Source organism: Protopterus annectens, chromosome 1.part1, assembly GCF_019279795.1.
Source record: "Protopterus annectens isolate FY-2018-M chromosome 1.part1, PAN1.0, whole genome shotgun sequence".
NCBI classification, from domain to species: domain Eukaryota; kingdom Metazoa; phylum Chordata; order Ceratodontiformes; family Protopteridae; genus Protopterus; species Protopterus annectens.
This window is the reverse complement of record NC_056726.1, coordinates 14,177,407-14,194,654: the sequence shown is the minus strand read 5'-3', so window position 1 is coordinate 14,194,654 and position 17,248 is coordinate 14,177,407. Positions and strand designations below refer to the sequence as shown.

Below are 17,248 nucleotides of genomic sequence, written 5' to 3'. Positions count from 1 at the left end.
TCAAAATGTTGTTGTTGTTGTGTTATAAAATTTGAATCTGCAGTAATATATATATATATATATATATGTATGAGAGATAATATATGTGTGTGTGTGTGTGTGTGTGTGTGTGTGTGTGTGTGTGTGTGTGTGTGTATATATATATGACAGAAAGAATGTGTGTATCTCTCTCCCTCCCTATCTCTCTCTCTATATATATGTCTGTATGTATGTAGAGAAATCATGAGTGGATGGAAAATAGAAAGTTCACCCCGGGGATCACTCCAGTGGCTCTACTTGATAGAGGCAATTTGAGCTAATGTTAGGCGGCACGATGCCAGGGCACTTCTATGGGCTAGGCTTGTAAAGGCTCCAGGGCCATTAGCCTAGTACACACCTATGAACCTGTGTGTGTGTGTGTGTGTGTGTGTGTGTGTGTGTGTGTGTGTGTGTGTGTGTGCATATATATATATATATATATATATATATATATATATATATATATATATATATATATATATGTGTGTGTGTGTGTGTGTATATATATATATATATATATATATATATATATATATATATATATGTGTGTGTGTGTGTGTGTGTGTGTGTGTATATGTATGTATATATATATATATATATATATATATATATATATATACACATATACACACACACACGTATATATATATATATATATATATATATATATATATATATATATATATATATTGTTTGTCTTTTCGGCTTTTCCCGGTTAGGGGTCACCACAGCGGAACTCCGGTTCGCTAATGATTGGCAGTTGATTTTTACGTACCGGCTTGCCAGGCCTGACGCACAACCTTTAACGAAGGTACACCCATTCACGCATGTCTCCACGCAGAAGACACTCTAGCTGAGAATCGAACTGGACAGTGTCTTACTGTGAGGTGACAACGCTACCGCAGCACCACCACCGCGGGTTTGATATATATATATATATATATATATATATATATATACACACACACACACACACACACACATATATAAATACACACATAGAAGATGAATATTACATTATAATATGCCATTCATTAATATCAAGGACATTACACAGAAAATAAAGGTGAGTGAAACACAACAAGAACAATGATGCTAATAAAAAAGACTAAACAGACCCATTAGATTTTTAATAGAATATTAGTTAATTCCAAATGTTAACCTACACTGGTGATGTTGTGCAACCTAACAGTAGAGGAGAGGGAAGCAGATGGCAAAGAGAGGAAATTATGAGGTTTCATACACCACACTTAAGCTATGGTGCAGGAAAGAGAAAAAAAAACATGAGCAGCAGTGCCTTGACACGGGTGAAAGGTTGCAGGCTATGTAACCTTTTTTGTTAATAGTAAAGAGTTACTTTTGGTTTTGGAAAGTGTGCGTATGACCTTGGATAACAAGGCCTTAACATGAATTTAAGACTTGGTGAGAGGCACAGAACATGAATTCACGAGTGGTAAAGAGTAACACTGAATAATAAATACCGAACATGAATCTGGAAAACAAATGGTGTGATCCTAGAATGTTTGGACATTTTTAGAATACTAATGCTATAGGCCTCATCATGAATTCTTTCTGAAGTATCAGTACGTAATTTCAGATTAAAAGATAATTTGGCAGGTCACTGTGTATATTTTCATATTTCCTTTTTGAAATGATTTACAGGTGTAGAAATTTATAAGGACACTGTAAATGTTAAAAATGTAACAAACCAGAGATAGCATTTTACAAAATTCACACAAAGCACTTAAGTATAATACATCTTTGAGGAAATGATTGCCAAGTTAAATACAAACTCATAACTACCAGTTAATAATATTTTGTGACAAAACTTTCAAAATAGTCATCGTATGGCTGCATTTCACAAAATCTGAAATATCATTGTGCAGTTCCACCTTAAAAGGTGATTTCATACTCATTGCATGAAATGTTTCTTGTCTAAAAGTCACTTTTGAGGACACAAATCTTAAAATAAGAGCAAGATATTAATAATGCATGGCCCTGTAGATGGCATTCTGCAAAGCTGGTATAAAAGTTTTAAACTTTAGTTAAGTTACAAGGAACTGTCCATCATGGTAAACACACATTTATAATGATGGCAGTAATATGTCTGAATAAAACATTCAGAATGCTTATTTTAAAGGTTCAAGTCAACAAGACTAATGTATCACTGCATTACTGAATTTTAAAATGAGAATTTACAGTTAATGAGCATAATTACATTTTTGACAAAAACTACACAATGACATAGCACATGAGGTAGAAACCACAGATGATCCAAATGAAATATGGGCTCAAAATATTAACAAATCATGTAGTAAGAGGCCACCTGGCAGTGTGAACATTGGCTCTAGGTGATGGCCACTGTTGAGGTGTGACCACAATCCCATGAACAACATGGGAAAAAGGGGGGGGGGTAATGTCAATACCAGTGATGAAGATATACTCATTTACTCAAGGTTCCACGGAACATAATGTTGTCAGTAAGCAAAAGGCTGCCAAGGAATAATTCTGAAAGTGCAAGCAACCTGTAGTGGAATTAAGTGAACTCAACAGAATACAATCAAATACTTTTTCATGTGCATAGAACAATTCTTGCAGCCTAAATGATTACAGACTGTAAACAGAATATCCTTGCTAAGATCACTGCCCCAAACTAAAAAGACTGGCAGCACTGTACGTAGCTGTGTGCAGCAGTTATTCAGTTTAACTACTAGCCCCTTCACGTAATCCATGGGACCAGATGACATCCCGGGCTGTGTACTACATGAACTATAAAATGAACTGGCACCTCACCTAAGTGTCATGTTTAATCATAGCCACACCTCAGGCTTCATGCCCACTGAATGATGCACAGCTACAGTTATCCCACTCCACAAGGGGGGATCCACCTTGGATCCCGGGAACTACCATCCCATCAATCTGACGAGCCTGATCTGCAAGGGCATGGAATGCATTATCATGGAACTTATAAACAAAGACATTGGCAACCTTCAAGCACTGGACCCCACCCAGTTTGGGTTTGTGAAGGGCCGATCTTGTCTCCTGAACCTGATTGACTTCTTTGAATCAGTCTCCAGAGCTGTGGATGAGGGTAAGGCCTTCAACACCATCCCCCACTCTGGAATCATAGATAAACTTGCTAAGCTGGGCATAAATCCCTACGTCACTCAATGGGTTGCCAGCTGGCTTACTGACAGAACTCAGAATGTAAAAGTAGCCGACTCCAAATCCAGCTCCAGACAAGTGACAAGTGGAGTACCTCAGGGTTCAGTCCTGGGACCGCTCTTGTTTGGCATATACTTCTCTGAAGTACAGGCCAACACTAAGGGACTCTGGCTAACAAAATTCACAGATGACGGCAAACTGGGAGCCATTACTGAATCTCCAAATGATGTGGATATTCTACAAAAGGGCCTTACAGAAACAGATGCTTGGTGCCAGAGCCATGGGCTCAAGCTTAATGCCAAGAAATGTATAATGATCCCCTTTGGGAAAAAACATGTACCCATGAATTACCACATAGGTGGCAGTACACTAAACACCGAAAGTGTGATGACAGACTTAGGGACACAGGTGGACAGTGGTCTCACCGTCGATAACATCGCCATAACAGTCATGAAATCCTTCTATGTGGCACACCTCATCACTAAGGGTTTTTCATCCAAAAAAAAGTAGGCCATTGTCCCACTGTACTCATCCCTCATTAGACCCATTATAGAGTACAATGCCCTGTTTAGTATGTACCTCACAAGACATCTGCAACAGTTGGAAAGGCTGCAGAAATACCTCACTAAAAGAATCCCAGGCTTAAAGCAGATGCCCTATGCTGACCATCTAAAAAAAACTCCAGCTATACTCTGTGGCATATTGTCTACTCAGAGGCAATCCCTGCTTAACATACAAGGCCATGTTAAACCCTGAGCTGTCAAACATGCTCCACTTAAAGAAATCCCAATCCCTCAGAGCCACATGTTCCAGGGATCCCAACCTTGCCATCACAATGAACAAAACATGCTGGAGGGATAGGTTCCTGACCCACAGACTCCCCATATTCTGGAATAGACTGCCCATACATGTCAAGCAGAGCGCCTCCTTGGCCCTCTTCAAAAGGAACCTTGATGATTGGATGGGAGATAGGAAATTCACCCCGGGGATCATGTCAGTCGCACTGCTAGATAGGGGTCCAGGGAAGTAAATATTGTGGGAAGAAATATCCAAGGAATTGTTATGGCTAGGCTTGTATAGGCCCTAGGGCTGATAGCCTAGTACCAACCTATGAACCTATAACAGAAGAAGCACTCTGACTACTCACAGGTGTGTGATAAGGTCTCCTACCATATGGCCAGCAAAGGAACTGCTTTGGGTCTGTATCCCTGGATGTGTCTGTCTGCAGTGCATCTGTTCTTCTGCTGACACAGCAGCAGCTGGATCACATTTAGCACAGTACTGCCTTGCAACTTGAGTCTAACAGGCACCAACACTATATAAACTTGAAATTCACACTTCTTGGTTGCAGTCTCATCTGCACCACCACTAGGCACACAGTTACAGAATATAAAAATGCCTACATATGCAAAAGGTTGAACTTTTTCACTACTCTTTATAACAGAAAATGAATAATTGAACATCTGTGCTTCTGTGCACCAAGTTTATCTTTTTTTACTCCTTGTGATGTTTTTTTTAACTGTAATACATTACCAATAAGCCTGATGACAAAATATTGCAAAAAAAGAAAAAAAAATGTTTGATTAGCTTTGATGGCATAGAGGGATAAAGCTCTAGCCATGGCACAGGCAAACAGTTTTGCAGTTCTAGGACATGACGCAGGTGGCAGGGGAGGATGAAAGTTTCCATCCTGTCAGAGGGAAGGGTGGAGCAGGTCACCACAATCCCTTAAGAAAAGGTGGCACTACATAGGTATTCTGGGGACAGTCTTTCACCTCACCTAACCACCATCTGGTTAAGCTCTCATTAGCAAGTGCACTACTGTGGACGCTTGGATGATGAGTGTATTGTGGGTCCCCCCAAAGATCTGGGCAGCTTGTTCTGCAATCCAGATTTGGGATTGAGCCATTCAAATGTTTTTACAGATGGGATGCCAGCAAGCAAGAAAGTAGCCCTCATGATTGCCTTAATGACTGTCACTCTGGATAGCTTTCACCTCTCTGATTTTGGGGATACTCCACCATAAAGGACTGAATTGGCTGAAGTCCAGATGAGAGAGGCTTGATGGCAGCTACACAGACAAAAAGAACAATGGAACAGAAAAAAAAGCAAGAAACTGTTTTTGCTTCAAATATCCAGGCAATACAAAGAAGAGTCAGGCAATCAGCTTGCTTGATCCTGAACTGTTACAACAAAGTAAATCAATGTTTTGTGCTTTAAACTGGTAGTCAGTAGAAATGGAGAGGTAGATGATTATCATCAGTGGCAAGCTCATTTTCATTAGAGGTACTGCACTGATCTGAGCTTGGCAGGAGGGAGGTGGAGTGGGGAGAGAGGTACAGAACAGTTTTGCTTCTGCAAGTCAAAAAATGGTGAACCACAAGAAGCATGAAAATCTGGGTAAGCTTCTTTACTGGAGATGAAAACATATAAACTAAGTAAAGAAAAAGCTGGAAAACCAACACTCATGCAGCTCAACAATGCTGATTAATACAAATACTGCCTTACAGTGTCTTTTTTGACTCCAACATCAAATTAATTTATTATACATCTGAGCAAAGGAAAAGCATAACTCATCTCCAGTTAATAAGCTTAAATATTAAAAAAAAAGAAAAAAAAAATCAGACAGTGACCCAAATCCTTGTGGATTAAACAGAATAGAATATATTTTTTAAATAAAGAAGTTGGCCAAAGCTTCAAAAACACTGAAGAAATAAAGACAACTGATTCCTATTTTTTATTGCAAGAGACAATGAAAATTGAATAATACAATGATGTACATATCAGACTCCTTAATCAATGTGTGTCAACAATACATAAAAATTCAGTCAGCTGCCGCACCACAATTTCTTTTTTATTGTACAAATAAAGCAATTATAAGTAAATACTTACAACCTGAATTAAATATTTACAACCTGAACCTTATTAATTACAAAGTAAAAAAAAAACAAATGTACAGCTTGCAAAATTAACAATTTTTCAGTCAATGTAAAGCAGTAACCAGCAGCATTTGTATTAGTGCACCTTTTTATTTATAACAATGTAGGACTTGACAAAAACTGCAGTGACTGAGTGGCACTTTTTAACTGGACACTGCTCTAGACTCTGGTGACAGTGATTACCACTGTGTGCTGCATACATCAGTAGCAATTTGTGGTATTATTTAATGCCTTCCAAAAAGTCTTTTTCCACTGTTTCTTCTATTTTCTGCCTGGCTTTGCTCCAGAAAGTTTTCTGACTCTCTGTTTTAATGTCCTTGGACTGGAATGAGCTGGGGTACAGGACAGGGCTCCCTGAGTACCCAGCAGATCTGCTGGTAACCTTACTGTTAAATATCTGGCTGAGTACATTGAAGAATGGCAGCAGCTGCTCGATGCTGCGCACAGAGTACACAGTTAACAGTAAGTGACCTGGCTCCCAGGCTAAAGTTCTCCCTGAGCTGTCATCTTCTTGGCTTTTCTGTACATGAAAATAAAGGCATAAATTAGATTTGTTTCAGCAAATGAATGAAACACACACATTATTTAGCAAATTTAAATACAACATTGCCATAACTGCACTAACAGGTTTGTTCACAAAATTAATCAAAAAAATTCCTTAGTGTGCAAAACTCCTCTAAATATACTGCTCTGTTGTGTGAGGTAATCACTCAAACAACATATGATCATATCAACTAATGTGTGACAAGGCACTCTGCAATGGGTAAGTGACTGGCTTTTCTCTCCTAGTATTCCCAAGCTATGCAGCTGGCTTCATAGTCCGAACTCCATCACCAGGTAATGTGCACCACCCACAGTGTACATCATGATGTCATGCAGTAGACAATAATAGTACACATGGATCCTGTCATCTCCAGTTTAATCCCAATGTACTCAGTGAGCACACATGAAATACATAAAATAAAAATATAAAATTATACTCAAAAATCAATTTATGGGAAAGTCCATCCTCAGGTACTGGTTATCAAGGCTGTTCAAACATGGGGCAAGGCAGTACAGTAAATAATCATCCATTGCAGCAGGCCTTCTCATAAATCAAACATGATTGCAAGAACATATCACATATGTAACTTCAATGGTCCTATGCAGTGGGTAACTGTTGGGTAAAACATTATAAACATCCCTGTGAAACAGAAGAGGGAAGAAGTCCTGAATGCAAAGGCTCAGAATGCTACATCCCGAAGTAACAGGAGGCACGAGTCCTGGAATTCTACTCCATGCAATAATGCACTGTAAGGGAAAGACTTGATAAGCAAGTGTCCATGCCACAAATACACCCTGTGGAAACATTCTTGAAACAAAGAAAGAAGTCTTTGACAGCAATTGCTAAATGATTGCAGCTTGGTGATAAAAGGCAGCGCAGTAAGCAGTCTACTTGGATATGGTTTGCACAGTCATACCCACCCTCTACCTTTTTTTTTACACTCAGAGTATCCAGAGCAATGGATACAAACAACTGGTCTGTATTCCTAAATTCATGCACTCTTCTTATGTACATCCTGAGCTGATTATGTGCATAAAGAGTACAAAGGTCCCAGAAAAAAGAAGGGGGTACTAAATGGATTAGTTTAAGAATAGTTTGTGCCCGTTCCAAGAGGATATGAGGGACAACACTTGGATATACTCAATCTTTGTGAATCATTAAATGGTCTCCAAATAAGGGCCTGGAGCACTGAGATTTCATGGACAGAGGTCATGGCCAGCAAGAATAGTGTCCTCAAAAAAACAAACTTCTGATCCACTAACCTAGCTTGTTCAAATGGAGAATGGGTGAGCTTATGAAGTTCTAAGCTTTCAAGAAGGATGTGAGGGTCAAGAAAGGTAGGAATGATGTAGTAATCCCTTAAGAAACCACCTAAAGCTGGCAACTAGACACACTTCTGCCACATGCAAGACGCTGATGCAGTGAAATAGCAGAAACATGTACCGTGACAATGGAACAATTAGGAGCTGTGTCAAACAGAATCTTGAAAAAGATAACCAGCTGAGACAGCACAATTCACCCTCTTTCCCAGATGGAGAATATCTTTCACTCATGCCCTTAAAATGTCCATGATTTCACAGAATGTTACAGATTTTGTCTCATATTTTTACCAATTTTTTTATTTTTAGCTGGGTGTAAAGATCCTGTGTTTCTAAAGTATAGCCAACAGTCCACTTATGCTGTGCTGACAAGGTCATAAGAAGGCTGAAACATGCATGTCCATAGCTAGTGGGGGTTTGGCTTTATTGGCCTGAATGTGCCCACAAAGACTTAAAAAGAAAAAGTCATGGACATTCAAAAGTCATATAGCTGAAACAATTGATGTCCTTAAGGAGTCATTTGCATATATCCCAGGGGTCTCTATTACAGTTGGTTTAAGGTATCGCACAGTGAAAACTCTAGCTTGGCTAGGTTTTTCTTGTAATTTTTACTAATTGCTTTGTTTGTCTTACCTTTTTATACTTTGGTTTAAATTTTTATTTTCTGGTAAATTACTAATAATTACAGCAAGTGATGCCAGACATTAACATTTCATTCTTATTAATATTTAGAGAAATGCACGTTGATGCAAAACCTAATGTTCTATTAACTTGTTATATGAATTACAGTAATAATTAAAAACTGACTCTTTGCCCAGAATTCTTCAGTTAAGATGAAAAGTATGCTTCCACGTGGTAAAGCAAGTCTCTCGGGTGGAACTCTTCCTTAAGGGTTCAATCACCTCTGTTAGTTCTAATGGAAACTCTAGTGGGAGACAGTTGATGCTGCAACAAATGGGGGCTTATTTGTCTTGTACTGGGATTATATTTTTGTACTACTACAGACCCAAGGGACTAAAGCCACACACCTCTTGCACAGAAAGGAGTGAAGAAGATGAGTTTTGGTTAACCTTAATCCCACCCCCTAGTCTTACACATTATATTACTAAAATTTCTTTCCCTAACAATACCACTACATGAGGCAAAATGACAAAGAACAAATATAACTCCAAACAAATAAAACAGTAAATGTATTCATAGGTTCATAGGTTCATACTAGGCTATCTGCCCGAGGGCATTTACAAGCCTAGCCCATCGTTTTGTGGCTTATGCCACCCCTTTAGTATGGGGAACTATACCCATTATTTTGCTGTGCCTCTGTCGAGCAGTGACACTGAGGTAATCCCTGGGGTATATCTGCGATCTCCCATCCATTGGTCAAGATTTCTCTTGAACAAGGCCAGCGAGGTGCTCTGCCTCACATGTACAGGGATTTTGTTCCACAGCATAGGGAGTCTTTGGGTGATGAATCTATCCCTCCAGCACGTCCTATTAATAGCCGTGTCAAGGTTTAAGTCTCCCGCCCTTGTGGCTCTGATGGATCTAGATTTTTTGAGGTGAAGCATATTCATCAAATCTGGGTTTGATATGGCCTTGTATGTTAGGCAAAGGTCACCTCTGAGCAAGCGGTAAGCGACTGAATAGAGCTGGAGTTCTTTCAGTCGGGCAGCATAGGACAGATTTTTGAGACCCTTTATCCTTTTGGTGAGGAACTTTTGTGGCCTCCAGGGCCCAAGTGAGAACTGCTCTCTCCAAAGCAAAAAACACAGCATCCATGGGACCTGATGGTGTCCCCGGCTGTGTGCTCCATGAACTCAATGAGGAATTAAACCCACAGCTAGGACAGCTGTTTAATCAAAGTCTTACCTCTGGATACGTACCCAGGGAGTGGCGCACTGCAACTGTGGTACCACTTCACAAAGGCGGTGCCTCCACCGACCCTTACCTAATCCTTAATTTAACCCTAACCAATGAACACTTGTACTTAGACACTAACCGCTGTAACCCTTTCAGTCAAACATTCATTTTCTTGCACATTCTTATTTACCCATACTAAAGAAATGAGTATTCAGTCACTTGTGCATTCACTCATTTGTGTATTTCGTTATTTTTTTTTACACCCGCCAAAAGTTTTCAGTTAAATGTGAACTATGAAAACAGCGAGACCATAACATCGAAACTACAAAAGAATGAAAATACATGACGTTGAGGAGCAGAACGTTGAATATAAAAAATACAAAACACCAAAAACCCATAATGTCACAGACCGGAATGTCGAATTTAAAGTAGCAGACGTTATGTTCCACTCCTTACACCTGTGCACTGTAAAAAATTTGAGTGTAGGTGCGTTTACATCAAACCACCTCTTATCCCTCATACTTTTGGAAATTGTTTGTTGATCCTGTGCAAAAATATACATTCCGTACTCCAATAAAGAAACAAGCAGTATAACTGCCGTGCTAATTCTGTAAAACACGAAACATCCACGGTCTCATACAACAAATCCAAACTCTATAACTGCTGTGCCTATTCTATGCAAAAATGATAATTCCATGCCCACAGATATGAAATACAAGTCCTATAGCTTTAGTAGGGTAGCAATAGCTTCTAAAAAGTTTAACATAGTGTAGCTTGCCTTACTTCTTAATACTGTCTCAAACTGTGAGTGCCGCAAGAGCAATTTCTGTTTTTTTTTTTAAGGTGGACAGCCTGCTGCCCTGCACACTCTGAGTTCCTCAACTCTATTTTGCTCTCTTGCCAGAGTGGAAATTAGCACTGATAAATTGGTCTCCCAGCAGCCTAAAATGCATTTTATTCTCCTATGCCAGGCCTCTACAGAGTTTTGTGTCCTAGGTAAACATAATGCATTTAGCTCCGAAATGTTCCAAAACTTGAAAGGGAACGGTGTTGGTCTTGCAAAGTATGTGCTTCTTGTAGTAAACTTTCTTGCTTTCCCCAGTAAATACCAATCACCAAATATTTCAATGGATCTTTCCCTTCAACTGGAAAAACACTCCTTAGAGCATTAAAGGCTGGTAACAATTCATCCCTTCTCAAAAAATGCTAGGGCAACAAGACTCTACTGTCATGTGAAACCATTGGGAGCTATTATATAAGGAAGATAAACCTAGGGCTTGAACCTTATGCCATATATTCTGGCCGAAATGAAAAAACATTCCTTAGATGTTATCTCAGTGATGTTCAGTTGAACACTCTTTAAAGTAGCTACTTCAAAGTCACACAAGATTCAACTAACACTTGTTTCATACTGATGTTTCGTAAGCAACTGAAACATACATAATATTGTACGACTTCAGAGACTTTTTTGACATTAAACAGAATTGCAGCAGTACAGACTTGGTGTAACCACCGTATTTCACCAGACCATGGATACTATACAGATGTCTACATATAATGCCTTTACAAAAGTATGTGCCATCCATAAGCCATATTGTTGCACAACTTAAATTGCAGAGATTACTAATGGCTGTGAAGACTTAACACAGTAAGTTCAGATGCAGTATCTATTACACATTTCTCTACAGATGTGCTGTCTTTAAGTGGAAACTGGCTGGTCTGGTTTCTTTTCTTCAGATTCTACCGACTAGTTGCCATAGGTTTGGGAGGCTGGAAACAATCTAACGAGGTAGATGCCATGATATTGTGTACTATTAAACACGGTGTGTCTCTGGACATTTTAGCCTTTTGTTTTAATTCTGTGCACATTAGATATCTATCGGCCTCTAGAAGGTTACCTGTATGCATACGTGGAACTGATTTGCAGAGTTTCTCTCCATTAGATGGTGAAAACGTTATAGCTCTGCTCTTGCATTTATCACTATGTGTGTATTTACAACACCAGTATTTCTTAGTACTGATTGTTCTTTCCAGATTGTACACATATTTGTCAATAATTAAGATGTTCTTACCCTTTTGAGAAGTGGCTGTGCTGTATAGGTTAAATAACATTCCAGGAGCACTGAACGTAACATCCGCCATCTTTTCGGTACGTACAATGTACAAGTTGTTAAAGTGACAGTTTCAAAATTAAAGTCTTGAGCATTACTATATTAGGATTTTCGACGATATGGTCTGCGATGTTACGGGTTTTCTGTGTTTTGTACTTTTTATATTTGATGTTCTGCTCCTTGATCTCAATGTTATGCTAATTCACTGATTACAAGTACAGCCATGTATGTATATATATATATATATATATATATATATATATATATATATATATATATCTATATATATATATATCTACACACACACACACACACACACACACACACACACACACACACACACACACACACACACACACAGTGCAATGGAAAAGTATTTGCCCCTTCCTGATTTCTTATTTTTTTGCATGCTTGCCACACTTAAATGTTTCAAATCACCAAATATAAATTTTAGACAAAGATAACCCAAGTAAACACAAAATACAGCTTTTAAGTGATTTTATTTATTAAGGAAAAACACTATCCAAACCTACATGTCCCTATGTCAAAAAGTAATTGCCCCCTAAACCTAGTAACTGGTTGTGCCACCCTTAACAGCAACAACTGCAATCAAGCGTTTGCGATAACTGGCAATGAGTCTTTCACATCACTGTTGAGGAATTTTGGCCCACTCATCTTTGCAGAATTGTTTTAATTCAGCCATATTGGAGGGTTTCTGAGCATGAACCGCCCTTTTTAAGGTCATGCCACAGCATCTCAATTGGATTAAAGTCCGGACTTTGACTAGGCCACTCCAAAACCTTCATTTTGTTTTTTTTAAGCCATTCAGAGGTGGACTTGCTGGTGTGTTTTGGATCATTGTCCTGCTGCAGAACCCAAGTGCGCTTCAGCTTGAGGTCACAAACTGATTGACGGACATTCTCCTTCTGGATTTTTTGGTAGAGAGCAGAATTCATGGTTCCATCAATCACAGCAAATCATCCAGATCCAGAAGCAGCAAAGCAGCCCCACACCATCACACTACCACCATCGTGTTTGACTGCTGGCATGATGTTCTTTTTTTGAAATGCTGTTACTTTTATGCCAGATGTAATGGGACGCACACCACTTTTGTTTCGTCAGTCCACAGAACATTTTCCCAAAAGTTTTGGGGATCATCAAGATGTTTTTTGGCAAAAGTGAGACAAGCCTTTATGTTCTTTTTGGTCAGAAGTGGTTTTTGCCTTGGAACTCTGCCATGCATGCCATTTTTGCCCAGTCTCTTTCTTATGGTTGAGTCATGAACACTGACCTTAACTGAGGCAAATGAGGCCTGCTGTTCTCTAGATGTTGTTCTGGGTTCTTTTGTGACCTCTTGGATGAGTCGTCACTGTGCTGTTGGGGTAATTTTTGTAGGCCGGCCACTCCTGCGAAGGTTCACCACTATTCCATGTTTTCTCCATTTGTGGATAATGGCTCTCACAGTGGTTTGCTGGGGTCCCGAAGCTTTAGAATTGGGTTTGTAACCTTTTCCAGACTGATAGATGTCAATTACTTTGTTTCTCATGTGTTCCGGATTTTCTTTAGATTGCAGCATGATGTCTTCCTTTTTGGGATCTTTTGGCCTATTTCACTTTGTCTGACAGGCTCTATTTAAGTGATCTCTTGATTCAACAGGTTTGGCAGTAATCAGACCTGGGTCTGGCTAGTGAAATTGAACTCAGCTTTCCCAAAAATGTAATTAACTACAGTTACTTCATGATTTAACAAGGGGGGCAATTACTTTTTCACAGACAACCATGTAGGTCTGGATAGTTTTTTTTTTTCCATAATAAATGAAATCATCACTTAAAAACTGCATTTTGTGTTTACTTGGGTTATCTTTGTCGAATATTTACATTTGTTTGATGATCTGAAACACTTAAGTCTGACAAACATGCAAAGAAATAAGAAAGGAAGGGGGCAAATATTTTTTCATTGCACTGTATGTATATATTTTATATATATATATATATATATATATATATATATACACACACACACACACACACACACACACACACACAACAACTTAGGCAACAGAAAGTAGAAAGGGTTGATGCCAAACTTACGGAGCCTATAACAAGAAAAATAACCAGACATAACACAGAGGTATTATACGTATTTCGGATATCAAGAAAAAGGCACACATGAAAATACTTATGAAAGACATAATTATGTCAAAGTGAGAGGAAGATGAGGCTCAGCAATTAATAGTTAAGATAGGAGGAAAAAGGATTAAAACAGTGATGTACAATCAATCAACAAGGAAGTCACCAGGAACAGATGGCATTCTTGTAGATGTTTGGAAGTTAGGAGGGAAGAAGGTGATAAAGATCTAGGCTTTGTTCAAAGGTTTTTCTGAAATGACAGGAAGCATCAACATCTTGAAAGAAAGCTGTCGTGGCTTTAATACCCAAACCTTTCACAGCTAGATATAGACCCATTTAAATTTCAAACCAAGATTATAAAATGCTTATGCCTATACTATTGAAGAGAATGCCAAAGATGTTGCCAACATTGCTAGGTATCATAGCCGGCCTTAGGCATAGGCCAACTAGGCGGCCGCCTTGGGGCCTGTCTGGTAGGGGTGCTTTTAAAGTATTTATTTGGTGTAGGTAGACCAGGATGGGGGCACCGGGTAGTGTGGTGGGGGGCACCGTGGAGCCCTTTTGCCTAGGGCGCCACTTGACCTAAGGCCGCTCCTGCTAGGTATAGATCAATTTCGTTTTCTTGATGGCAGGCAAACAGCTGACAACATTAATAGAACAATGATGATTTAGAGGGAAGTACAATTTAAGAAAACCACTGTTTTTCGTGGGTATTGATAGGAAAGCATTCAAAAGTCAGCTGGGATTTTATGAGTAGGACATGAAAGGATTAATTAGTAGACTATATGAAAAGTCAGAGGAACCAATCAGTGGTGTCATCTTTCCCTTTTGTCATTTGCTTTATATTTAGAGCCACTGGCAAGGAAAATAAGGAACTCAGAAATTCAAGGCTATAACTGGCAAGGTAATCAAGAAAAGTTAGCTTTACTTGCAGGTGATATTATTTTGTATTTGATAAATGCAGAAAATGACATTTTCATGTTGTGAAACATTTTGAGATGGTTTCAAGTCTTTTTTGTATTTCAAATGAATAAAGATTAAACGACGACTATTGCAGTAAACTAGGTACCCACACATGAATTGGTTCAGCAACCATATTTATGGGGACACAACAGCTAAGGGATATGCAGGAAGAGACTAAAAATAATACAAGCACTGAGAAACTAGAAGCTCTTTAATGTGGATATGGATAAGTAGTCCTTTTAGTTTGATATACAGTTCAGGCATGTTTTTATCAAGCAGATGAGAAGCTGTGCATGATAATTAATAAAGAAATTAAGGAATTTGTATGGGAGAGGAAGAGGGCAAGAATTAAGTGGGATAAGGCGATCCTCTTCACAGAATGATGTGGTTTAGGATCACCTGATTTGAAGGGATATTTTAGAGCTATGCAGCTGATGCTCTTTTATATAACACAAGCAGAAGTTTATAAATCAAAGTGGAAAGGGATGAAGAAATGGTGCAAGCTTAAGAAATAAAAAGAGAGTAGGATTTTGGATGTGGATCCTTAAGAAGGACAGCTACCATCATACAGAATAGTATATTTATTAAGTAGCACAAAGTAAAGAGCTAAACCAACATGAGAATGGAGAAAGGAGATTTCGTCAGTAGGGATGACTGCAAGTAGGGGTATAGAAAAGAGGCAAGAATGGGCTAGAATTTTCAAGACAAAACTGGCAAAGAAACCAAAGTATTGGAAGAAAATAACTAGTGAGGGAAAAGTAATAAACTGGGATGAGGCCAATCAGAAATTTGTACTGCAGGTTAAAGACTGCCTTCCCTACAAGGGATTGATATAAGAATACAGGCAAAAAGAAAGGGGTAGGGGAGTGAAAAGTGAAAGGCCAGCTGTAATAGAATTTGAGTCTAGAACAGAAGCTGTTGCTAAAAATGGTAAGTATGATATAAATATTGCACTGTTACTATAAGAATCAATCAGTAAAGGTTAGACTAGAACGGGAATAGTGACTGGAAAAGCAATTTACAAAGGAACAATGACAGGACAGCTGTATAGCTCCCAAGTATGAAAAAAATGTTACAATTTTTGTTTGGAGTTATATTGTAGAAGTATTTTTATAGCCAAGCATTCTCATGTAGGATAACAAATGCTGAAGGTGTCATGGGAAAAAGAGAGGTAATTGGGAACATGATTTCTGGGTGTGTAACAAGCTGGCAGATATTAAAAATTCTCTTCAGAACACTCTATCAGAAATACTGGGGGAACAAATGGCTATAACTACAGAAATGATTCTTTTGAGCTGGGACAGAAGATCAGAATTGTCTAGACACATTAAGGCCTTAACAGATTTAATGCTCTTGGCTGCCAAAAAAGCAATTTTGAGAAAATGGAGATCAAAATCTAAACCAACTGTAATTGAATTACTGAATATTGTAAAGGAGATAAAAGAAATGGATGTGGGATCTTCACTAAAGGGAAGGAGCATATTACATGGAAATTCGAAGTTATATACTTATCACAACTTGACATCTGTGTTATCCATTTGCATTTTTCCTCAGTGATGGGTTACGAATCTTACTTGGCTGCATATTCAAGACTTGGATCGTAGTCCCGAGCTCCTACCTCTACTCATGATGCACTACACCATCTCCAACTCCTCTGAACGGGTTTGCTGCCTTATTACCCAGTGAATTATAAAAACAGCACAGGCAGAGAAGGAATAGAGGCTCAAAACTGGAATATGAGTGTTCCAAAACTCATTCAAAGATCTTTCTAGGATTGACAAGGCCGGGGGATGGCTGGGAGGGAAGGTGAAGAAAATGAAAATGGACAACACAGATGCCAAGTTATGATAAGTACATAACTTCTAAATCTGATGTTGTCCTTTTCATTCATCCTCACTGAAGGGTCAGAGTCCCGAGCTACGTAACTCTTAGGAGGCCCTCAAGGAAGGATTTGCCGGCATTGTCGAGCCACAGGAAGCCCTGCTTTTGGAGACATGTCCAATATGTAATGTGTAACAAAGGTATGAAACTTTGACCACGTGGCTGCAGCACATATATAAATTAAAATTCTAGAGGAAAAGGCAGATGAAATAGCTGTAGATCTGGTGGAAAAGGCTCCAGGAGGTCTAGGCAATTTCAAAACTTACAGAAAAAAAAATCAGAGAAATACAATCAGTAATCCATTTGGCCAAGGTAACTTTGG

At 38.8% G+C, this 17,248-nt stretch overlaps 1 protein-coding gene across 1 annotated transcript in view; it reads right to left on the bottom strand.

Annotated features, from left to right (window-relative positions):
- Positions 1-5,907: 5,907 nt before the first annotated feature.
- Positions 5,908-17,248, bottom strand: part of DOP1A (DOP1 leucine zipper like protein A) — a 2,183,138-nt gene continuing 2,171,797 nt past the window's right edge. The window contains exon 38 of the mRNA XM_044073353.1: positions 5,908-6,642. Within this exon, the coding sequence (XP_043929288.1) occupies positions 6,343-6,642 (300 nt within the window). The 3' untranslated portion in view covers positions 5,908-6,342. The remainder of the gene's footprint in view (positions 6,643-17,248) is intronic.